Consider the following 25,239-nt stretch of genomic DNA (forward strand, 5'->3'; position numbering starts at 1 on the left):
GACCCTAGTCTGCATTTGATAGAGTTTTAGAATGTAACTTAGGATATGTTGTAGACTCACTTGGATTAGGTGGTACTGGGTGCAAAATAGGTTTCAAATGGCACACAGAGATGTGCCAAAAAAAAGTGATGGTGTTATCTTTGAAAAATTAGAGGGTAACCAGATATATATCATGTAATCTAATTTCCAAAATATTTTTATCACATGCAATTTCTGAAATTGCTAAAAAAACTCAATGTAATGAAAATGTTCAGAAGCTTTGAAAGCGATATTAGGATTAATAATACAATAGTTTAACTTTTGCATCAGTAAAAAATAAAAAAGGCTGATTTGAGGATACTTACTGATTGTATGGTGGAAAGTACCACCAAGTCACAGCTGACTCATGGCAACCCCATAGGGTTTTCTAGGCAAGAGATGCTCAGAGGTGGTTTGCAGCTGTGTCACGGCTCTGGTATTCCTTGGAGGTCTCCTGTCCAAATACTGTATTTACACTTGAAACGAACACCAGAACTGATGGTGTGTGTTGGCTGGGTGAGGCTACTCAGGATTATCTTATTTGGACTTTAAATGAAGCCTTTAATCTGGTTCATCGTTTCCTTCAATGTGCTTGATCCTGAATTTGGGGTGGACAAGTGGTCATTAAGAACCAAATCATGAGTGTTAAAACTCATTACAGGGCAAGTAAAAAGTGAAAGGTAAAAGGTAGTCCCCTGTGCAAGCGCCGGGTCATTGACCCATGGGGTGATGTCACATCCCGATGTTTACTAGGCAGACTTTGTTTACAGGGTGGTTTGTCTTTGCCTTCCCCAGTCATCTACACTTTACCCTCCGCAAGCTGAGTACTCATTTTACTGACCTCGGAAGGATGGAAGGCTGAGTCAACTTTGAGCTGGCTACCAAAACCAACTTCCATTGGGATTGAATTCTGGTCATAAGCAGAGCTCTGACCGCAGTACTGCAGTTTACCACTCTGCCATGGGACTCTTACAGGGCAAGTAGTTCTTATGAAATCTGGAGCATAGGACTAGCTGGGGGAGGGGAAATCTCAGATCCTTCATCTTTTCCCCTTGGCCTGATTTTCCTTCTTCAAAATATATTAATCCTAATATATAATTATATAATTAGGAATTTCAAACAGCTTCTAAAACTGCCTGTACAGTCCATAATCTCAGGTAACTTGTCATGTAATTTTATCCTTGAATTTATGTATGTGCATTCTTGCCTGTATTTATTCTGGCACTGAGTCACTTCTGCTGTTTATTTTGAGGGTGTACAATTAATGCTGGTATCTAATGACCTTAATATTTCCATCATAAAATGGCACAGTCTTGTGGCTTGGCCATATGTCCGGTGTTCTGAGTAGAATGAAAGTAGCATAGCCACACCAGGAAATGAAACACTACATATAAACTGCAGAGGTCATAGCGACATGAGAAAGAACAGCACAAACAGTCATAAGAGATGACCATCCAATCCAGATTTGCATGCAGTTAACATTGGGTTGCTTGCTCACTGCCCAACAGATCAGTGCTGTTAAAGCATCAGCACCTATTCACTCAACTGAAACAAAAAGAGTTTCCCACATTTTAGGAGTGGGGAGTTCAGTCCCCACCTCATCTAAAGAGGTTACCGATACTGCCCCAAAACTAGTTGTGTTGTGCATATTGTTTCCAATCTGATGTCTGGAACTGGTCTAAGCACTTGAGGCAGATCCAGCACATTTAAGCAGCACACTTTTGAGAGATTTAGCAGGTCCCTTTTCTGCCAGATCACTGACTTACATTACCTACTAGCCTCTTTCCATCCTGCTTCCTGCCCTGTTTTCCCACTATCCCTCTAACAGGTCAATCTTGTGCACCGTGGAACAACTAAACCGGTTAGTTTCTATAGGTTTAGGTGTGCCCAGCAGGCAGTAAAAAGTCACTTCGCTCCACAGCCATCTCATTCTGCTTCCATGCCACTCAACCAGCCATTCCGCCACTACTGGATGCGGGCATTTATCTTTTGTCCGGTGCCCACTAGGGTTGCCAGCTCCGGGTTGGGAAATACCTGGAGATTTTGGGGGTGGAGCCTGATGAGGGTGGGGTTTGAGGAGGGAAATAGGGTTGCCAACCTCCAGGTAGTAGCAGAAGATCTGCTATTACAACTGATCTCCAGCTGATAAGAGATCAGTTCACCTGGAGAAAATGGCTGCTTTGGCAATTGGACTCTATGGCATTTAAGTCCCTCCCCTCCCAAACCCCACCCTCCTCAAGCTCCACCCAAAAAATCTCCTGCCAATAGCGAAGAAGGACCTGGCAACCCTAAAGGGGAAGGACTTCAATGCCATAGAGTCCAATTGCCAAAGCGGCCATTTTCTCCAGGTGAACTAATCTGTTGGCTGGAGATCAGTGGTAATAGCAGGAGATCTCCAGCTAGAACCTGGAGGTTGGGGGGAGAAATAGACACCACTGTACTAATATCAGGAGGATGAGGAACTCAGTACAGGAGCGAAGTGTATACAAAGTGCAAAAAACTTTATAAGCTACCAAAATGACATAACAATACAGCTATACACACTATATACACTACTAAGCTGAAACATACAAGCTAAGACAAACAACGTGTACATTCATTCATTCAAATATTCTCGATTTCAAAAAATGCCAAATCATTATTATTTCCCACGAAGGGTAAGAGACATCACTTCCCACTTGGGGTAAGGATTATAGTGTAGCAGCTATGTCTCTTACCCTTCGTGGGAAATAATAATGATTTGGCATTTTTTTTGAAATCTTACCCGTTATGGGAGAATATTTGAATGAATGAATGTACAAGAGGACGTTGAAGGACTGACGAAGATCTGTTCATTGTGAACTCGAAACGATTGTCTCCTCGTTGGGAACCTCGTCGAAAATCCTTTGGATACCACTTTCTCCTACAATTGAGACTCTATGAACATTAGCGGTGTCGTTTTGACACTTTCCCCCCACCTTGTACAGTCACGTTGTGTGTCTTAGCTTGTATGTTTCAGCTTAGTAGTGTATATAGTGTGCATAGCTGTATTCACGGTGGGTCGCCGTGTTAGTCTGTCTGCAGTAGTAGAAAAGGGCAAGAGTCCAGTAGCACCTTAAAGACTAACAAAAATATTTTCTGGCAGGGTGTGAGCTTTTGTGAGCTACAGCTCATAACAATACAGCTATAGTAGAAAAGGGCAAGAGTCCAGTAGCACCTTAAACACTAACAAAAATATTTTCTGGCAGGGTGTGAGCTTTCGTGAGCCAGGCTCACGAAAGCTCACACCCTGCCAGAAAATATTTTTGTTAGTCTTTAAGGTGCTACTGGACTCTTGCCCTTTTCTACTATAGCTGTATTGTTATGTCATTTTGGTAGCTTATAAAGTTTATTGCACTTTGTATGCACTTCGCGCCTGTACTGAGTACCTGGAGGTTGGCAACCCTAGCGCCCACTTTATTCTGGCTGGTTTCTGCGGGTTGCTCCGTGGCCAGAACTGCACATTCCTAACTAACTGGCGGAGAGCAAGGAAGCAGAAAGAAAACCCCAAGGCAAACACACCTGCAGGCAGGGTTTGGGCGGCGGGCGCTCGCGCACCCAGGCCCGGCCGTTCCCAGCGGGAGGCACCTCCCTCCCCAGCCAGCCCGGCTCGTCCCCACCACGCCCGCCGCTCTGGCAAGGCAGGCGGCGCCATGGAGGCCAGCTGGAGCCGGGTGACGCGAGGGCTGACGGAGCTGAGGGGCTTCCTCCGCCTCAACCCCGGAGAAGAAAGTAGTCCCAAAGTGGCGGCGGCGGCAGCGGAGGCGGCCAATGCCGAGACTTGTGAGTGTGTGGAGAGCGGAGGGACTCCAACCCAGTTGCCGCCGCCGAGGCTGCATTTGGCGGTCTCGCGCCTGCGCGGGGAGGGGGGGAGGGGACAAAAGAGCTCTCCTGTAAAAGGAGGGACGGGACTGCGCTTGCGCGACTTCAACGTTTTTCTCGCAAGGAGCTGGGGCTTCTTTTTTCAGCGCCGGGTTTGGTGGGCGCTGAAGCAGAATTCCGTGTGAGATAAAAGGTGTGTTGGAGGGCTTGCCCCCATTTTTCCAGTGCTTGGGTTCAGTCCTGAAAAAAAGAAGTGCTATAGACCACCCTGACCTGGATGGCTCCGGCTAGCCTGTTGTAATGAGGTCCTGGAAGCTATGCGGGGTCAGCTCTGGTTAGTTCTTGGGTGTGAGACTGACCACCCAGCAAGTCCAAGGTAACCATGCAGAGGCAGGCAATGGCAAGCCACCTTTGAATGACCTTTGCCTTGAAAAGCCTACAGGGTTGCCATACATGGGCTTGACAGCACTTGACCTGTACTAAAAAAACAGATTTACATCTTTACTAGACAGACATTATGGTCCCAAGCAGGATATTTTGTCTAGAGGATCACCCTGAGTCAGAAGCGACTTGACAGCACTTAAGCACAGACATAAAGAGGATTAATATTTGTTTAATGGAAAGTAAGCATGAGCAAAATGGTTCTTCTTCAACAGCAGGGATATTGATTCATACAGCTGAAAGTGTTACATATATATTTTCTTTGCACTGTTTTGTAGAGGTTCCACGATGGTCAACATCCATTTATATTTACAGTGCAAATGGAAACCCCATTATTGGGAAGGATTTGTATTTCTGGTAGCTGTTTAAAACATGCTTCCAAGGGGAAAAGGTTGTAAACCTAGACTTCCTATAAGCCATTTTCTTTCCCTAGCAAGCAGACATTTGGAAAACAATGGAAATGGGGAATGGGCAGATAAGGTCCGAGTCTCAATCCTAGCTTCTGTATTTAAAAGGATCTCAAGTAGCCCTGACCTGGATGGCCCAGGCTAGCCTGATCTCGTCAGATCTCAGAAGCTAAGCAGGGTCAGCCCTGGTTAGTATTTGGATGGGAGACCACCAAGGAAGTCCAGGATTGCTGTGCAGAGGAAGGCACTGGCAAACCACCTCTGTTAGTCTCTTGCCATGAAAACCCCAAAAGGGGCCACCATAAGTCGGCTGCAACTTGACGGCACTTTACACACACACACATACAAGTAGCAGAACAAATGAATGAGACCATGGACAGCTGCTGTTTGTCGGGAGTACTCTGAACTGGGCTACATGGATTAATGCTCAGCCTGATTCACACACACTGCAGAAGGAGATGTCAGAGTCCTGAGGTAGTGGAATGGAGAGCCACTATGGTGTCATAGTTAAAAGTGTTGGACTAGGATCTAGGTTCAAATCCCCACTTGGCCATGAAAGCTTGCTGGGTGACCTTGAGTTAGTCACACACACTCTCAGCCTAACCTCCCTCATAGCATTGTTGAGAGGTTAAAATGTAGAAGGGGAGAATGTTGAGCCACTTTGGTTCCCATTGGGGAGAATAATGGGGTATCAATGAAGTAAATAAAATAAATTACACTATTTGGGACTACAGGTGGCGGATTCCACTTTTTAAAGTTTCTTTGCATTTAAAAAAAACTCATTGCAAATAGAAACTAGCACTTCTATTTGCTTGCTGTACTGAGTTTTTATGTGCAGATTTTTTTAAAACATGGGGCAAAATGTGAACCTCCCTCTGCAATCTGAAGTGGTGCAGTCCATTCTGCCACCCTGGTTTTCTGTCACTTTACTTGTCACCTCATTTCCCTTCATGCATGTACCATTGTAAACCTAGTTTAGTTTAAATGTGCAGGTGAATGAGATGTCATAATGGACTGGACCATATAAGATTAAAAATGGAGGATCAGATTTTAGTGTGCATCCCTATGTTAAAGAAAGACTTGCAAACTGAAAGCCATTACAGCAATCCAAGAGAAGGGGCAGAGCTTTTCCTCCCTCTGCACTTGCATGGAAATTTTTGCATGAAAGAACAGTCAAAGGTGAAAACCAACACCCTCAGTCCGAAGGAGTGCAGTTCATTCTACCATCTTGGCAGCTTCATTGTCTCATTCCTGTCTCATTCTTCCACTGTGTGAACCAGGTCTAAGGCAGCTTCTTTGTTGTTATATGCTGCTTGCCTTCGATTGTGGAGTCTTGTTGTGGTTAAGTATAAGGCCTCCTGCTTTGTAGAACAGTCTGAAATAGATAATTTGATTTGAATTAGCAGATCAGATCAGGGATGGGATGTGCACCAGAAAAAATGTTTTTTCCCCAGATCCAAATATCAGGGAGGGCATAACTACCAGTATTCTGGGTTATTTGGGTCCCAAATACCAATTTGGTATCCAGATTTGGATTGGGGGGGATTCTAAAATTATTTGGATCCATTATTCCCTACGGGAAAACTTTCTGGGGGGATGGAGGGGCTGTTTTTTTGAGCAAATGACACTAAAATTGCAGCAGAGTTAGTGCTGTCTGTCCCCTAAAGACCCACCACATTTCAAGTGAATTGGGCCAAAGGATCCAGTTTTATGGGCCCCTGAACAAAGGGCCCCCAGCCATCCTCCATTGTTTACTATGAGGGGGACCTCATGCTTTCTTCGGGACAAAGAATAGCCAGACACACAACAGTAAGCAACCTCTGGCCAAAACCCCAACGAGCCCAACAGAACCAACACCAAACCAGCGAATCCCAGCAGAACCAACCTGCCAAGCTTCCCCTAACGTGATCCCATTTGCCTCCCTCCCTCCTCCCTCCTGTTGCCCAGGAAACCAGCAAAAAGCAACAAACAAACTCTCAAGTTTGGTGCTTTTAAACACTGGCCTTGGATGTTACTGATAAGGTATTTCGGGGGTATTTTTTTGGATATATCCGAGCGCACATCCCTAGATCAGCAGACTGTTTTCCCACAAGTTCCTCTTTAGAAGTAACAGTTCCCTTATTATAAGAAAAAACATTGTAATTGTTTTGTTTTAAATTAATGTAAGGAAAGACCTTTGGCTTTATTTTTCTTCATTATCTCAACAAAAGGACTGGAAGAAACTGAAATGGTGTGGAATTTACTTATAAAAGCTGAAATTTTGCACAATGTTACACAAATGTATCAGTACTTCTGTGGAATTCGTGTTTTTCATATTGGTTTAAACGTTACTTCAGAGCAGCTTATAGAAGTAGAAAACGTTATAAACATGTAAAGTACCAATAATCTTGTTCTTTGAAATTCAGTCCTGTTCTGCTTTCCTAAGGGTATCCTTTTGAAGAATAACCAAACCATGCCTTTCTTTCCAACCAAATATGGACCCCCTCAACTTCCCTCCTGTTCATTATTCCCCTAATAAAACAACCAGATATGTCTCTTTCTCATAATACTGGAATTTTCAGGCATCCAATGAAATAGCGGTGCAGTAGATTCAGAACAAATAAAAAGAAGTCCTTTACTCAAAGTGACTAAGTTGTGGAATTCACAACTGTTGTGATGACTAGTTTAGCTGGATTTAAAAGATAAATTCAGGGACAATAGGTCCATCAATGGCTATTAGTCACAATGACTAAATTAAACCTCCATATTCAGAGGCAGTGACCCCAGACAAAGTTTTGCTATGGATCACCATTTTACCAGGGGAAACCAAAGGGGTTGAGCTAAACACTATCTAATATAACAACCAATAAATCTATTTTTATTATATATTGTGCACAATTGTATGTAAAAAACTCAGGGCCTAAAATACAGGCTTCCTAAAAAGCACAAACAAAGTTACAAATATTACCAATACATTGATGTTAGTACATTAAAATGACCAAAATCTGACCAGACGCATTTCAGTCTTTTACAGGCCTTCCTCAGTGGTGATTCTTTTCTTCACATTTGTTGATGTTATACAGATCCTGAAACGAAATAAAATATAAGGTGTGAGCCATGAGCCATGTTTTAAGACACATGGACTAACTATTTTAGCATAAAGCCACACAGAATAAAAGGCTTTTATATATATTTTGCCTTGTACAGTGTTTGGGTATGTCAGGATGTGTATTGTAAAATTGTGTATGTATGACCACTGAGAAAGGCCGAAACGCGTGTTGTCCGATTTTGGTCATTTTATGTACTAACATAAACTGTTGTATGTTGGCAATATTTGTAACCATTTTCATGCTTTTTAGGAAGCCCGTATTTTAGGCCCTGTGTTTTTAAATATAATTGTGCACAATATATAATAAAAATAGATTTATTGGTTGTTATATTAGATAGTGTTTAGCTCAACGCCTTTGGTTTCCCCTGACTTTTAGGTTGAGTTTCTTTGTTCCCCCTTTTCTTCAGTTGTTCCCCATTATACCACCCAGACCCAACCCAATCATCATCTGGAAAACATTGTGTGACATACCTAACTTTATAGGTCCCAGGTAGGATTGCCAGCCACTGGCCAGCTACTGACAGAAGTCCGGGAGGTGGAGACATGGGGGAACCACCAGTGACTGTATGACACCACTTCCAAGGAAACCCACAAAGTTTCCAATGATTCCCAGAGCAGACTGATGTCACTTCTGGGTTTCCCCGGAAGCAGCATCAAGCTGTATCTGATATAACTTATTCCTGTTATTTTTCTCCTGCCGGTTGCAGGAGCAGTGGAGGGAAACAAGAGCCTGGGATGGGGAATCCCACACCCCAGGGGAAACTGGCAGCCCTGGCCCCAGGATGACCAAGGCAACAATATAGCAACAATATGGGAAGGCTTTGCCTTCCGTGCCCTGCTTGCAGGCTTTCTGGGATCATCTAATTGGCCACTGTGTGAAACAGAATGCTAGACTAGGTGGGCCATTGGTCTGACCCAGTGCTGTCTTCTAAGGCCCTTCTATGCAGTATGCATTGGGGGGGGGGAAATCACTGAACATTGTTGGGACTAGGGTTACCAACCCCCAGGTAGTAGCTGGAGATCTCCTGCTATTACAACTGATCTCCAGCCGATAGAGGTCGGTTCACCTGGAGAAAATGGCTGCTTTGGCCATTGGACTCTATGGTATTAAAGCCCCTCCCCTCCCCAAACCCCGCCCTCCTCAGGCTCCACCCCAAAAACCTCCTGCCGGTGGCGAAGAGGGACCTGGTTACCCTAGTTGGGACATTGGGCTGTTCCTCCAGAACAAACATAGAAAATGATTTCCCCAGTTAGTGAGGAAATTCAAATCTGCAGCTTTTGGTAGATTTGTCTTTTTTCTGTTCAACCTAGAAATAAAGAGCACCCTTCTTTGTCATTATTTTCTTCAATAATTCCTCAAATGTGAAGAATTCCTAAGAAGTTTTTGAAACAGCCAAAATCTCTGTGTGCTGTGTCTGTTTGGCTTTTCTTTGTGGATAGAAAATAAGAAACTGAAAATAAGGTATAGGCCAAAGTTCATTATTGAACTCATAACACTTGAAAGAGAGAATGCTGAAGTACCGGACCCTCCTGTCTGGTGCTTCATTCCAGGCAAAGAGATGGAAAGACAAATAGCCTTTCCTTTTTCTGTTATTTTCATTGTTTTAATACATGACTTATTAACACAATGGGAAAACAATCTCTCTCTCTCTCTCTCTCTCTGAAAACAATAGGGTTGCCAACTCTGGGTTAGGAAATTGCTTGAGATTTGGGTGATGGAGGCCGGGGTGGGTGGGGCTTTGGGAGTGGAGGGACATCAGCAGGGTATAATGCCACAGACCTCACCCTCCAAAGCAGCATTTTCTCTAGGGGAGCTGATCTGTGTCATGTGGAGATCAATTATGATTCCAGGAGATCTTCAGACACCACTTGGTGGTTGACAACCCTATGGTCACATGTAGTTTTAACAAACAACAATGAAAGAGGTTGTAAAGTGAGATGTTTTTCCTTCTACAATATCAAGTCGATACCAATTGTGGTTAATTCCAGCAACAAGTTTGTTCTAGCCAAAACAAAGAGCCTTAAAGATCAACAAACATATTATGGCATAAGGGGACTCAGGCTCACAAAAGCTTATGCCACTGTAAATTTGTTAGCTTTTGAGATGATACAAGGCTCTTTGTTGTTTTGCTTGTTGTCAGTAGAGCTATGAGGCTTGAGGTTAGAAACAGGAACACTGTTGCTTCAGTAATATCGACCTTCTTCATCTGGATCTAACTTTGATTGAGATGACGTTTTCTTGTAGTTCTTAATAAAGTTGGGTGGGTTCTATTTCTCTCAAACATTTCTTTGCTGAAGTCAAACATGACAGTCAAATTAGAAGGTATTTCGTCATCTGAAATCTCTTTTCCTCTAGTTATATACTAAATATTACATATGCTTTATGAACTAATCTTTGTTAAAGATGTCCAGTTTAAACAGCTGTCAGTGCACTTTTATGCATATTTATGTAGAAGTAAGTACCATTTTATGCAGTAGAGCTTACTCCTGGGTAAATGTTCTTAGGACTGTAGCTTGAGATTCTTAATACACAAAATGCTGTACATGATTTTGAGTCATATTGAGAAAATAAGTGAATAATACATAAAATGGAACAGCTAAATAGCTATAAGAACAATTAATTGAAGCTTGCTTAGGGGCAGTATGATGTAGTGGTTAGAGTACTGGACTGGGATCTGGGAGACCCAGGTTTGAATCCCCTCTCTGCCATGGAATTTCACTGGATAACCCTCGGCCAGTTGCTCACTCTTAGCCTGACTTACCTCACTGTTGTGAGGATAAAATGGAGGAGAGGAGAACGATGGGTTCCCTGCTTTGGGTTCCCATTGAGGACATAATGAATATGCTTGTTGTGGCTATTTCTTTAATACAATAGGCTTTGTTTTGTTTTATAGTGCTACCAGCTGAGAGAGAATTTCAGCATGCTGCTAAAACTAATAATCTGGACACTATGGAAAGACTGTTTAAGAAACATGTTAACATTAATGCTGTAAATGATGTAAGTATAAAGTATATATGATAATGCAGCAATCAACAATATAAACTGTATCTAACCTTAAGCAGGCTATGAAAAGTTCCACTGTATGTAACTTTTGAATAAAGAAGACATTTTCTGTGGAGAAGTTCAGAAATAAGCAAATTCTGTTTCTTCCACCTTTTTCCATTTAATTTAACAACAGTAGTAATTTCTGTGCCATATTTAGAAACATTTGTTGTAGCATGGTACGGTAGGCCCTTGCCACCTGCAAATTTATGATTTGCAATTTCACTAATTTGCTGTCCAGTCATGTAATGTCATCTGTAGCCTGCTTTTACACTTACTGCACCATCACATGAAATTTGGTTATTTTGCTATTGGGAGGCAGAACCCATTTTGCCATTTGTGGTGATCCCAGGAACTGATCCCTTGTGAAGAGTGAAGATCTACTGCAGTGAGTGTGCAAAACAGGAAGCCAAGGTTATCTGAGGCTGAAGGCAAATACTTTTAAGATTGCTAAAAATACACCTGTAGAGCCTTTGCTGTGTGGTACATTAATTTATTTTGTCCTGTTGTATTTATTCAAGCTGGTCTTTGACCCCCCCCCAAAAAAACACCTTCCAGATCTAACAAGATATTGAAGAGCGTGTATATAGCCCAGTTTTAGCTCATTTATCAATGCTTAGGTTGCAATCTGATGCACACTTACTTGAGTCCCTGTTAAATTAGCGGCATTTGCTTCTGAGTAAACATGCAGTGGGGGTGGGCTGCTAGAGTTCTTTCACATCGAACATTAAAAAAATTGAGATTCTCTCATCCTGTTTGTACTCTCCTGTATGCAGGAGAGAATAACAGAAGAGAAAGTGAATGTATATCATAACTAATGCAGTTTTTACAAGAGTATATATTTATTGTTGTCTGGCTCGTGCCGTATTAATAAACATTTACATTTATATTTACATTTAAAGTCCAATTTAATTCCGTTAATTTATTCCATTTAAAGTCCAATTTAATTGAAACCTCACATGTGTGGAGAGAAAAACTTATCAAGTCTATTTGAAAGCCAAAGTATTCAAGCTTCACTGGTTTGTATAATTCTTAAAAACAGTGATACATTTGTGTTAAAAGTGGGCTCCATGCTCTACGCTCTCAAGTTATTTATTTAAACATTGAAATGTGATATTTAAACAATTTAAAGCAGCAGGTTCCATTAAGATCAAACCGAAACTGCAAGTCAGTGTAAAGTGCACTGGATAAAAAGAAGTAAATAAGATTTCAGCAGACAAGTATAGACGACTAGGGGTGGGGGGTTACAATGAAAACATCTGACAAAATAAAGAAAGTTTTGGTCTAGTTCTGAAAGTCTGGTACCAATTAGGCAGGGCTTTCCACAAACAAGACGCCATATCTGAAAAGGCACAATCTGTCATGGTCACCCACAGGGCCTCTGAAGGTGAGGGGAAAAAGCGGGACCTGGGACTATAATGATACAGCCTAGGCAGGCTTATTAGGGCCCTTAAAGCCCAGAATGTTTTGGGATTTGAAGATGAAACCAGTATCTTGGATTGGGTCCCAGAAAGGAGTAGGCAGCAGCCATTGAAGGTCTAAGCACTGGTGAACTACGTTGCCTGTGATCAATGCCAGAGAATGACCTTGCTGTCACGTTTTGAACCCACTAATTGTTCTGAACTATCTTCCAAGGCAAGCTACTTGTCAAGTGTCTTTTTAAAAAAATCCATGGAAGTGTCTTGGTTTTGTATGATCATTTGCAGATCTTAGGAGGAGAAAGAGAATAATGTATTATTTATTATTTTAGTATTAAAATACATATTTTCATATTGGTGACCAAGTTAATAATGTATTATTATAATATTCATATTAATTTCATTTAAATATTTCCTATACCTTATAAAAGGTTACATTAGCATCTGTGCTGTTGTGGTGGTGCAACACTTGGGTACATATATCCTTCTCTGTTTCTCTGACTATACAGTTTGATATGCACTAAAATAGCTTTGTTTGCACATACTCTTCAGCCTCCTTATGAACAAATATTTTACTATTCCACAGTAGCCATTGACTTTTATCTACAAATATTTACTTATTTGAGTATCTCTGTTCTGTGTACTGCAGCAAGTCATCTTGGTAATATTCCTTGTATTTTTGGAGACAGATTCAAGTCCAGTTGCACCTTAGATACCAATGAGATTTTGGGGGTTTAATTTTTTAAGAGTCAAACCTCCCTTTGTCATACGTTGAAAATCTTAGAATCATAGAGTTGGAAGAGACCACCAGGGTCATCTAGTCTAACCCCCTGCACAATGCAGGAAATTCACAACTACCTCCCCCCCACACCCCCAGTGACCCCTACTCCATGCCCAGAAAATGGCCAAGATGCCCGCCCTCTCATGATCTGCCTAAAGTCATAGAATCAGCATCGCTGACAGATGGCCATCTAGACTTTGCTTAAAAACTTCCAGGGAAGGAGGGCTTATCACCTCCCGAGGAAGCCTGTTCCACTGAGGAACTGCTCTAATTAAAATTTTTCCTAATGTCTAGACGGAAAATCTTTTTATTTAATTTCAACCTGTTGGTTTTAGTGTGACCTTCTGGGGCAACAGAAAACAACTCGGCACCATCCTCTATATGACAGCCCTTCTACTACTTGAAGATGGTTATCATATCAACTCTCAGTCTTCTCTTCTTCAGGCTAAACATACCCAGCTCCTTGTTGGTCTATTAAGATGCTACTAGACTTGAATCAAGTTCTTTTACTGCAGACCAACATGGCCACCCTCTGAAACTTGTATTTTGGGGAGTTGACCGGTACTAATGAAAAGGAAAAGTAGAAATCTGGAATTATGAAGATGTCCGTAACAACAAGTTTGGTTATGGTAAAGGAGTATGTTTAAATTGGTTAATGGCACTGATCAGAGGACCTTAGCAATATCCTGTGCTTTTTCTTTTATCATTTTTTAAAATGTCACAATTTTCTTATTTATTTTAGCTGAATCGCACAGCACTCCATTTTGCTGTTGCTGGAAATCATCTCTCTTCGGTGGACTTCCTTCTTCATCACAAAGCTAGAGTCGATATAGCGGACAAGGTGAGCAAAAATGTTCCTTCATTAGTTTATCCTTGCTAACACTGAGCTCTAGGAATCTTGTATGAGAACTTTGACAGTGATAGATAATTCTTACCCTCACTATTAACAAATAGTCATTTTCTGACTGAAAAATGTAGAACTTGAACATTTTCCTTGTCAGTGGCAATAATTCGAGTAATTTTTGTTGGTAGTGTCTGTCTTTCCAGAGACAGAGTTGTTAGTTTAGAAACTGTGCAGCAGACAAGCTACACAATATGGAAAAGAGTCCTCTGTGTTAAGCAAGTATTGTCTGGGTTCTTCTTTCAGTCCCAGTGTTTTGGAGAGCTGCCAGTCATGTCATGCCTTTTGCCAATAACCCTAAGGAACTATTTGCTTTGCTTATTTATCACTTTTGTTCTCAGTTTTTCTACTTCATTCTCTCTATAGCATCTTTAGTCTTGATAGACTGCTTTTAGCTTAAGAACTGTTTTATGAGACTCTTTTTAAAGCCACTCAATGCTTTATGCTGTTTTTATAGCCTGGCTGGTTTTAATCATTAACAGAGGAGAAGGGGACCAAGCAGAAGTCAACCCATTCTGCCATCTCGGCACTCTACAACCTCATTCTGCTCCATGTAGGCCAAGCCTTACTCCCAGCTATGTACTCTTTAAGTGGAGATTTCCACTTTTTGTAGAAGTAAACTGGTTAAACCCTGTTTGTTATGTTCATTATTTATACCATGCCATGCTGCTGAAATGCAACAGGATAGTTTGGAATTCTGTTGTGACCTTGCAATACCTTGTGACTTTTTGCGTTTTTTTCTTTATTTGAAGCATGGACTTACTGCGGTTCATCTTGCTGCTTGGTCTGGAAATCTGGACACCATGCTGATGTTAATTAAAGCAGGTGCTGATCAGAAAGCGAAGAACCAGGTTCGTTAATGTAACTCCTTTGTGCACTACCAACTTCTCTTTGTACAACAGAAGATTTTCTGATTCCATTTTACAGATTTATTCTGCTTTTTCCTTAGGAAGGAAGGAATGTCCTGCACTTTGCAGCTCAGAACAATAATGTTAGAATAGTGGACTATTTTATCCAAGACCTTCATTTGCTGGATCTTAATCAATCTGATGAGGTACCTGCCATATATATACAATACATTATGGGGTATTTGTAGATTACCATTTGTAATATTTTAACACTTTTCATTATAAATAATGTAAATATGAATATAGTGCAGTTACATTTTTGTCTGGCAATAGATGTTTCCTTCAGTGATTACTTTCTTATTGTACTCCTTTCTACCCGTAATTATTCATGATTTATTTAGCTAAGTTATATGTTTATAGCATATTGGGCAGAAACCTTTGCCATGCAGGATTTGATTATACATGTATTTGATTTATTGGCTTCATTGAGAGCCAGCGTGGTGTAGTGGTTAAGAGTGGTGGTTTGGAGCAGTGATTCTATTCTGTATTCTCTATTCTGGAGAACCGGTTTAGATTCCCCACTCCTCCACATTAGTGGCGGACTCTAATCTAGTGAACTGGATTGGTTTCCCCACTCCTACACATGAAGCCAGCTGAGTGACCCTGGGCTAGTCACAGCTCTCTTGGAGCTCTCTCAGCCCCACCTACATCACTGGGTATCTGTTGTGAGGAGGGGAAGGGAAGGTGATTGCAAGCCGGTTTGATTCTTCCTTAAGTGGTAGAGAAAGTCAGCATATAAAAACCAACTCCTCTTCTTCATTTTCATTTCATGACTCTGTAGAACATTAGAATGAGTATTAGTCTTTATAAAACTACACCATTAAGACAATTTAAAAGATTATGTATAAATTATATGGGGGGGAGGGGGGAGAGAGAATGAACTAAAATAAGCTTTTTGGTCTGTATCTACTTGATACTTTCCCAAATAAAAAAGATCTGTCATCTTCAGGTCATCCTCCATTGATTTTTGGGATTCAGGCAAAAGTTGTAATTCATATACTTACAGTGCCATCCTAAGCAGAAGTCCATTGAAGTTGTATTTTGGTAGTGAGAAGGTTTAGTATTTGTGTCTCATGGATCTCTTGCAAAACATTGGTGATGAATGTAGTTTTGGTAATAGATGTACTCTGCCCACAATGGGAATGCATCAGTGTAAGTTGTCACTGAATCTATGTGCTTAGAACTTTATTCTAGGTGCTTAGAACTTTTCTACATGAGTGTTAACTTAGGCCCTGCAGGTTAAGCTTTGTTAACAAAACACACCTGCTAAATTACCCCTCCTCTATTTTTACGGCCATGTTACTGTTCTTAACATTATATTGCCATCCTGTCATGCTCTACATCAATTTCAAGCCTCTAGTCTTGCATATTTAAAGTTCTCCAGCTCTTTGGCCATGACCAAACTCTTCTTTTATCTGTCCTAGCCTTTTCTTGCTTTCTGCTATAAGTCCTTCTGTTTTCTTGTTCCATGTCAGTGCCCATGTTTTACGTATGCTAAGAACAGTCAACACAATTTCCCCATTTTATTGGTCTGTTTCCTCCTCCACCATTGAGTCCAATCTCATGATCTATTTATTTACCAAATTCTTCCCTAAATTACTGTATCCTCACTTTACCTGGACTTATACCCTTACTGCCATCTGACTCTTACCCACAGGATCCCTGCTACTAATGCTTTCAGTGCATGGTGTTTTTCACTGTTCGTGAATTATTTGTTTATAGGATCTGCATAGCGTTGCCAATTCCTGGTTGGGAAATTTCTGAAGATTTGGGGATGAAGGCTTGAGAGGGTGAGGTTTGGAGAGGGGAGGGACCTCAGTGGGGTATAATGCTATCAATTCCACACTCCAAAGGAGCCATTTTCTCCAGGGGAACTGACCTTTGTTGTCTGGAGTTTGGTTGTAATTCCAGATCTTTAGGTCCCACCTGAAGCTGGCAACCCTAGATCAGCACAGGTTTTTTAAATAGTACTGTATACTTATACTCAGTAGTATCTGCTGGGGAAGAGATCGGATAGTGAACAACGGGTGGGTCATAAGCCTGTGGCAATGATAATCAGCGCATTTCTGAAGAGAGTTGCATACTTCTAAGCCCATTGAACTCAGAGGGGATAACTCTCAAGAGTTATCACCTCAAGAGGAGCTCATAAGAAATGGCATATCTGTGTTTTAAATAAATAAATAATTGTGCAGCTGTTTGTAGTCATGTGGACTGGTTCAGGAATGTGCATGTGTATTGGAAGTCTCAGCGAAACATATGTAGGAGTTTATTCCCCCTTCAGTGCTAACAATCTCTGTAATTACTGTTTCTTAGAAAGGTAGAAAGCCATTCCTTCTGGCAGCTGAAATGGGCCATGTGGAAATGATCAATGAGTTGATTTTCCTTAACTTATTCACTTCAGAAAAGGACAATGTAAGTTTATGATAATAAATTCCAATAATGACTTGGCTTTATGTACTTCATGATAAGTGACATCTACAGTGGACAGTGCCATCCTAAACAGAGTTACAACTTTAAGTCTACTGAAGTTAGTGGTCTTTAAAGGGTGTAATTCTGCTTAGGATGGTACTGTAAAAGCTGTAAACTTACCCATGATGAGGTATTGAAATTAGTGTAATCTGGTAATAAAACCACTAAGATATTAGAGCTGTTGCTGCTAGATTTGACTGTGGATTTTTATATATTGTTCCTCATGTGATGCATGTTGAAGTTGAACGCTAAAAAACATGCTTTATACTGTTATTATAAAGTGACTGGCTGCCTTGCCAAACACAAAAGCACCAAGAAGAAGCCGCCCACTGACAATCCACCCTTGCTGTGTATCCAGGGAACTCCCCCAGGTATTAAAAAATGTCTTCAAATTAACCAAAAAGGGGGAGGAAATGCTCCCCCAAAATGGTCTGGTGAGGACTGAGTATACTCCAGGAGTACAGAGTGCTGAGAACAGTTTAGACTTAAAGGGGGGGGGAAGAAGGGGGAAGGGGAGGAAGAGGAGAAACAGCATAAAGCTGGTAACAAGTATAGGACAGAAAAAATACCGTAAAATCCATCAGTTACTAAAGCATAGCAAAACTACGGTTACAAACACAACTTATAGAATGTTTGAGGGGGAGATTTTGAGGAGTGAGGTGAAATTTCCATCTAGTTCTCCCCATCCAAAATTCCTCAGCTTGTAAGAAAAAAAATGTTCCTATATAGTTTTCCAAATTGTCCCGATCAGGATTGGCACTTCATTTTGCAATGTACAGGATTAACATAGCAAGAGTTTGTTCATCGAAAGATAATGATGTTTAATTGATTCAATTAAAGTGGTGAGCTGTATTTACATTTTGTTTATGGTTCAGAGGACACTTTGTGTTTTCATTTTACACATTCCTTCCCAAAGTTTATAAAGGTTTGTTGACTCAAGTTTCTATGCCTTTCCTACTATCCGGACGCTATGCCTATCTGGAACAGATAAATTACAGGTCACGGATGGAAGGAAAGGTGTGGAGAGTGAAATTAAAGGCTAGTAGGGTTAGAGAGAAACAGAACATGGCAGAAGAAAAGAGAGCTATGCAATAAGCGAATGTTCTAACCTTTGACTACTGGGTGCCCATTCTCTTTGTTCCTGAGCATTCATCAGACTGTTCACACAATGCCAAGCTTTTCTCTACAAGGGCTAAAAATTTTGCTTTTAAAAAGAGAAACAAGTGGCTACATTTATAATGAAGTATTTAAAAGATATGTACAAAATGCAAAAAATCCCAGTCACAAGTTTGCCATCTCAGCATTCCATATTCATTCTTATTCGTTATATTCCATGCCAGATTGCAGATTCTGTGCCAAGTCTGAGAATGCAGAGTATATGTACAACCTTGCGTGTAGAATCTACTTACTTTTTCGCTCAAAACTTTGTTTTATTGCTATTGTGAATATACAATAAATTTCTGTATGTTTTATTTTAAAGCAAGGAAACACTGCATTGCATCTAGCTGCTAAAAATGGCCACAGTGAGGTGGTGGAAATTCTTCTTCAGCAGTGGGAAGAAATTAACGAGCTCAATCAGGTAAAAAGAAAAGCAAAGCAAATACATCAGGGTTTCCCAAACTTTTCAAGCCTGCGGGAACCTTTGGAACTGTGACTCAGGGTTAGGGTTGACAACTTTGGGTTGGGAAATGTCTAGAGATTTGGGGGTGGAGCCTGGGGAGGGTGGGATTTTGGGGAGGGACCTCAGTGGGGTATACTACCATATACTCCACCCTCCAAGCAGCCATTTCCTCTAGGGGAACTGATCTCTGTAATTTGGAGATCAGTTGTAATTCTGGGAGATATCCAGCCCCCCACCGGAGGTTGGCAACCCTACACAGGGTGGTGGGTGCAACCACAAAATGGCTGCCGCAAAAAGTGGCATCGTAGTCTATCAACTGGTCCGACGTAAAAATCCCCCTATCAGTCCAAGCCTTCCATAAAAAAAGATTTCTTCCCAATTTTTAGGTCTGGATTGTCCCATAATGTTAATTTAGTATGTGAAAATGGATCAAATTGATATTGTTATGACATTATGTGCCATTGTTCTGTAGCTGATGAAATTGAAGGAGGAATGAGATCAACTGTAGTATGAGTAGACCTTAATGCATTCCAGACAGGAAGCCTTCAAAAGAGCCCAAGATGGATAGTCCAATGAGGAACTATTCAGATAATCAGTACAAGTTAACAGATATGCCTGATGATATAAACTAAGTTCAGGGAAACCAAATGGGTGATATGAGCTGACCATGGAGACCTAGTCAACAGCCTAGAAGCTGCATTCTGAAAATTTCAAAGCAACTTCAAGGATAGCCCTATGTAGAATGTATTATAGTAGTCCAATCTGGAGGTAACTGTCAAGTGGATCACTGAGGTAAGGTCTGACCAGGACAAATAGTGGGGCAATTGATGGGCTTTGTGCAGATGGTAGAGTGCAATGTTCGCTACCATGGGCACACTCTTGTCCAGGGCAAGGGAAGAGTCAAGTCACACCCAAGCCATTTACAGCATCTACTGAAGTCTGTTGGACCCCTATGACCATTGGTAATGAAAGCCATCCCTGTTCCCCAGCTTTCCCCAGCTACATGACCTCCGTTTTTGATGTATTTAACTTCAGCCAACTGTTCCCCAACAACTCTACCACATCATCCATGCAGGAGGCTAAGGCCGAGATCATGGCCTCTGGTTGCTTCTCGAGTAGGAGGTAGAGCTGGGTGTCATCTCATCAGCATACTGGTGGCACCCAAATCCAAACCTCGTGTGCAAGAGGGTGCATATAGATATTAAACAACATCGGGGAGATGATAGAGCCTTGAGGAAACCCAAAATTCAGGGGCTGTTATGTCGATGTCAACCCTCCAATGGCCACCCTCTGATAGCATCCCTGGAGAAAAGAGGAGAACAACCGCAAGGCAGTGCCCCTTACCCCCAGGGAAGCAAGGCGATTGACCAGGACCAAATGGTCAACTATGTTGAAAGCAGCCAGCAGATCCAAAAGGATCAGCAGTGCTGAACAGCCCTTGTCAAGGTGGAGCAGGAGACCATCCACTAGAGCAACAAATACAGTCTCAGTTCTGAAGCCCGGCCTGAAGCTGGACTGGAAGAGATCGAGTTCCAGTGTTTCATCCAGGAAAACCTGGAGCTACCTGGCTCGCTCAGTTACCTTTCCCAGAAATAGAAGATTAGAGACTGGGTGGTAATTGGCTAGGTTCCTCTTACCCAGTGGTCGGCAAACTCATTAATCAACAGGGCCAAATATCAACAGTACAACAATTGAGATTTCTTTTGAGAGCCAATATATAAAGATGCTCCAGGCCTGAATGCCCCGTCTGCACGAGGGGGGGGGACGGAGGCAACGGCCGGGGCTTCCGGCCGTTATGCTGCCCCATGAGCCCCTCCCTCTGCCGCGGACCGGGCGCAGCAGGGCGCACAAGTCGGCGGCACCTGGGGAAGCGCCCTGAGTCCCCGAGCACGCGGAGGGCGCTTCCTGCTGGGCAAACGCACCCAGCGGCTTCACGGAAGGGAGGGGACTGCACCAGGACAGCGCGCGCACACACACGCGCGAGGGAAGCCCTGCCGCCCACCTCCGCCACACTGCGCTGCAGACCTGGCGCGGCTCGGAACGAGGCTGAGTCGATGGGCAAGCGCTGCGGCCTTCCGCAGGCCCCGCACTCCTCTGGAACGCCCGGGGAGCGGGCGAGAGGGCTCCGGAGCCTCCCACCACGTGTAGCCCGGGTGCGGGTGGGTCCTGGCGGTGGGAGGAACCCAGGCGTGGCGAGAGGCGCCCAGCCGGGCGGAGATGCGAGAAGCTGCCCTCCGCCGGGGCAGGAGCGGAGTGGCTCGGGAGCCCGTACTCAAGAGCCGCACTCAAGGGGCCAAAGAGCTGCATGCGGCTATCGAGCCGCTGTTTGCCGACCACTGCTTTTACCTAAAGAAGATTCCTTCAGGAGAAGTGCCACCACCTCCTCCTTGAGGGAGCTAGGGAAAGAGCCCTGAAAGAATGACAGGTTTATAATATCTCTCAGGGCTCCTCCCACCACTTAACTGGAAAATTTCATTTCTGCTTGCCAGATAAGCCGGTAGGAACAACTGCAGGTTTCTCTTTCTGTTGCTAAAGTTCCCTTCATATGCTGGGCTGTGTGCCTGGACTCCTGCTTATGCATGCTCTTAAAGAAATGACATCCTAATTTGCCTCATAGTAAAATAGGGAATGAGGGAAGGACAGAGGTGGCACCAGATGAGGAGAAGGCAAAGCTAAGAGATGGTGTTCAACTGCAGCAGTGGCAACAAGTCTACTCTTAATCAGACCTATGTGTAGCTGCTACTGTACTTGTGGCCAGACAGCCAGCATGATGTAGCAATTAATATCAGACTAGGATCTGGGATGCCTAGGTTCAAATCCCCACGCTGCCACAGAAGCTCTCTGGAGAACCTTGGGCCAGTTGCACACTATTAACTTACCTCACAGGTTGTTGTGAGGATAAAATGGGGAAGGAGAGAATGTTGAAAGCTACTATGGGTCCCCATTGGGGAGAAAAGTGAGGCGTGAATGAAGTAAATAAATAAAATGAAGTATCTAGTTAGGCCCTGACCTGGATGGCCCAGGCTAGCCTGATCTTGTCAGATCTCAGAAGCTAAGCAGGGTCAGCCCTGGTTAGTATTTGGATGGGAGACCACCAAGGAATACCAGGGTTGCTATGCAGAGGAAGGCACCTCTGTTAGTCTCTTGCCATGAAAACCCCAAAAGGGGTTGCCATAAGTCGGCTGCGACTTGAAGGCACTTTACACACACACACATCTACTTAGACCCTTAGTCCATAACAGTTATATGCCCACACGTTTTATTTCTAGCTTGTAAGCCCCCACATTTCTGCCACATCAAGAGATTGAACAAAAAGAAGTACTCTCTCAAGATTTACAGAAACAGCATATTTACCTGAAGGCAGATGTTACCCGTCACAGATGAGAGGTTACCGGCAAGCCTAATGGCAAGTCTATTTGAATGTCAGAGAACTATGTTCCTTCTAATGTATTGTCTTCTTTCAGAATGAAGAAACACCATTTTTTCTGGCTGTTGAAGAGGGCCATGAAAAGTGTGCAGAACTCCTGCTGGAAGCAGGAAGTGATATCAATACTTCAAAGAAAGTATGTGCCTCAATACTGTGCACTTTATGTTCCCTTGATTTTCTAACAGTTGCTGGGATCTTGGGAATCTTCACATTTGGAAAGAGAAAAAGCTGGCAGCTTGAACTCTGTGAGTGCATAACCAGCTCTGAGCAGATTTAAAAAAAAGAAAAATCAGTTTTCAGACTTTGCCACCTGCAACACTGCACCTACAGCTGATCACCTTTTTAAAAAAGGTGTACTTTGGTACTAAAATGCCTGACATTGCAGACAACTTTGTAAGTACCGCAGCCGGATTTCCTAGTAATCACACCAAAACATAACCAGTTTTTTGCAAAGATTTAGAAAGCAATCCTAAACAGGTCTTCTCAGAATCCTGCTCAGGTGTATTTGATGGGCTTTCTCTCAGGAAAGCATTCTAAGGGTTGCCCTGCCACAGCCTTGTGAATGGGCCAGTATCTAAAGAACTGCACACAACCCAAAATGCTTTGAGATGTTGTTAATGATACAAGGAACTTTATTAGGCTTATCAACATTTGTATACCAGTAAAAGATGTTTCCAAAGAGGTTTACAGTAAGGATGTGTGCTCGGATATAAACAAGCCGAATATATAACTGAAAAATACCTAATCAGTATTTTTCAGATATAATCATGTCTCCCAAATATATCTGGGGTTTTTCAGGATACCAAAAAATGGGTTCAGAAAAATCCCAGAAGTATTTGGAATTAACCAGGAATATTGGGAGCAGGTGTTTGCAGGCTCCTAGGACTGTTTTTTCCTCCCTCCCCCCCCCTTGTTTCTGTGTCTCCTGGGGCTTGGTATCAGCTTGCCAGGCTGATTTAGGTAAGATTCTGTAATTTTCAAGTGTTTTATTGTGTGTGTTTTTTTAAGTTCTTTGCTGGAGTTGATTTGTATTTGGCTTGCTGGTGGGTTTTTTTTTTTTTGGGTGGATTATTGGGTTTTACATAGTTTCAAATTCTTGGGTTTTACCTTGTTTCAGATTCCTGGGCTTTACATTGGTTGGACTTAGCAACAGCTTGCAATAGCCTTTGGGGGGAGATTCTGAGGTTTTATATTTTTTGCAGTTTTTTCCTCTCCATAGGAAACAATGGAGGATGGCTGGGGCACTTTGTTCGGGGCCCCATAGAATTGGACCTTTTGGTCTAATTGACTTGAAATTTGTAGGTTATTCAAAGGACAGGCACCAGCAGCTTCCTTGCAATTTTGGTGCCAGTACCTTTAAAAACACTCCCAGCCCCCTGGAAGATCCCCACAGGAATTAATGGAACTGAAAAATATTGGAACCCCCAAAATCCCTGGATCCGAATAGCATACCAGTATTTGGAAACTGGGAATATCAATCTTTTTCAGGTCTAATATATTGGGATCCAAAAAATACCAATATTTTTTGCGGCACACCCCTAGTTTACAGTGCAAGATGCCTGATATGAAGAGAAAACATTATTAAAGTTGGTTCTATTAAACACATCAAAACGTACATATCTCTATCTAAGTTGTCTAGGTCCTTCCCCTGAAACGTCAGAGCAAAAATGTTTTTACTGGCCTCAGAAAGGATTCAAATAATGAAGCCAGGAGTTTCCAAAGGGAGGGTATTTTATATTCTATTCCTCTTTAGTCTCAGCTTCTTGTACATCCAGTGATTTTAGAAGATGAGCTTCAGAGAAAGGTTCTTCTGCTTTCCCTCCTCCCCCAAAATATCCCACACTCCTGGTTGTGGCCTAAATTTCAAGCCAGGATCCTGAAAAGCTGCCATCCTTGTAAGTGTCCCAAGGTAATATGAATTAGGCTGAATACCTGCCTCACCTTCCCTAACAGCTGATATACCTTCCTTCCATTTAGTGTCTAATTATTATTGTTGCTATTTTTATTGTTTTCATGCCTTTTGAACTATTGCTTCAGATAGCAAAATGAATCAAAGTGTAATGTATACAGAAAGTATTTTGATGATTTTAACATTCATTTGTACATTGCCTTTCTTTGGGTGCCTTTTACATGAAAAGCCAAACTTGGTTCCTATTTGCCTTATCTAATCTATTCATCCTCATCCGTCCATTTTCCTCTGTCACATTCCTTCTTTAATAATTTCTTCTCATAGCTGAAAAAAGAGTCCTGATCTTTTTGGTTTCCAGTCATGTGGAAGCTCAAAAAAATTCATGCCTGACTTGCTTTTGGCAGAAGTAGAAAGGAATACTCTTTTTTCCCCTGGTAAGGTTTTTAAAAAGCGTATACATTGGAATGTCTAATTACTTGCTAATGATGTCCCTTTTGCTAAAGCATTCTTGGCCCAATTGAAATTAGTGGCATGGAATAGCTGTCAGGGAAGCGATCACTTAAGAAATAGGTGGTGACTGGAACGCCTGTGCTTGAAGTGAAGAAAACAGGATTGCCCTTAACTGTAACCATTGTTCATTGAGTGGTCTTCTGTGCAGACACACACTTTAACTGCATATGTGCAGGCTGGCCTGATGCACGCACAGTCTCTGTGTGGGTCTGCACAGAAGCCACAATGGTGTGTGCATGTGTATATATTTAAACAAACAAATACATATGAGGATTGAGCCAAAGATGCTGTTCCACTCACATAACAGCACTTACACTAGTGGAAGAAGCTGCCATTGGTAGAGGGGAAATGTTTGCCAATCCCCCCCTTGCCATTGGTAGAGGGGAAATGTTTGCCAATCCCCCCTTTTGCCCATCACATTGTTTGTGTGACCCCTTACCCCTCGAAGGGTCTCAGTG

At 42.3% G+C, this 25,239-nt stretch overlaps 1 protein-coding gene across 1 annotated transcript in view; it reads left to right on the forward strand.

Moving 5' to 3' along the window:
- Positions 1-3,689: 3,689 nt before the first annotated feature.
- Positions 3,690-25,239, forward strand: part of ANKDD1B (ankyrin repeat and death domain containing 1B) — a 45,765-nt gene continuing 24,215 nt past the window's right edge. Inside the window, exons 1-8 of the mRNA XM_056849024.1 lie at positions 3,690-3,819; positions 10,689-10,792; positions 13,779-13,877; positions 14,690-14,788; positions 14,887-14,991; positions 17,159-17,257; positions 18,795-18,893; positions 22,400-22,498. Coding sequence (XP_056705002.1) covers positions 3,690-3,819; positions 10,689-10,792; positions 13,779-13,877; positions 14,690-14,788; positions 14,887-14,991; positions 17,159-17,257; positions 18,795-18,893; positions 22,400-22,498 — 834 coding nt within the window. The remainder of the gene's footprint in view (positions 3,820-10,688; positions 10,793-13,778; positions 13,878-14,689; positions 14,789-14,886; positions 14,992-17,158; positions 17,258-18,794; positions 18,894-22,399; positions 22,499-25,239) is intronic.

Source organism: Euleptes europaea, chromosome 4 (genome assembly GCF_029931775.1).
Source record: "Euleptes europaea isolate rEulEur1 chromosome 4, rEulEur1.hap1, whole genome shotgun sequence".
NCBI lineage: Eukaryota > Metazoa > Chordata > Lepidosauria > Squamata > Sphaerodactylidae > Euleptes > Euleptes europaea.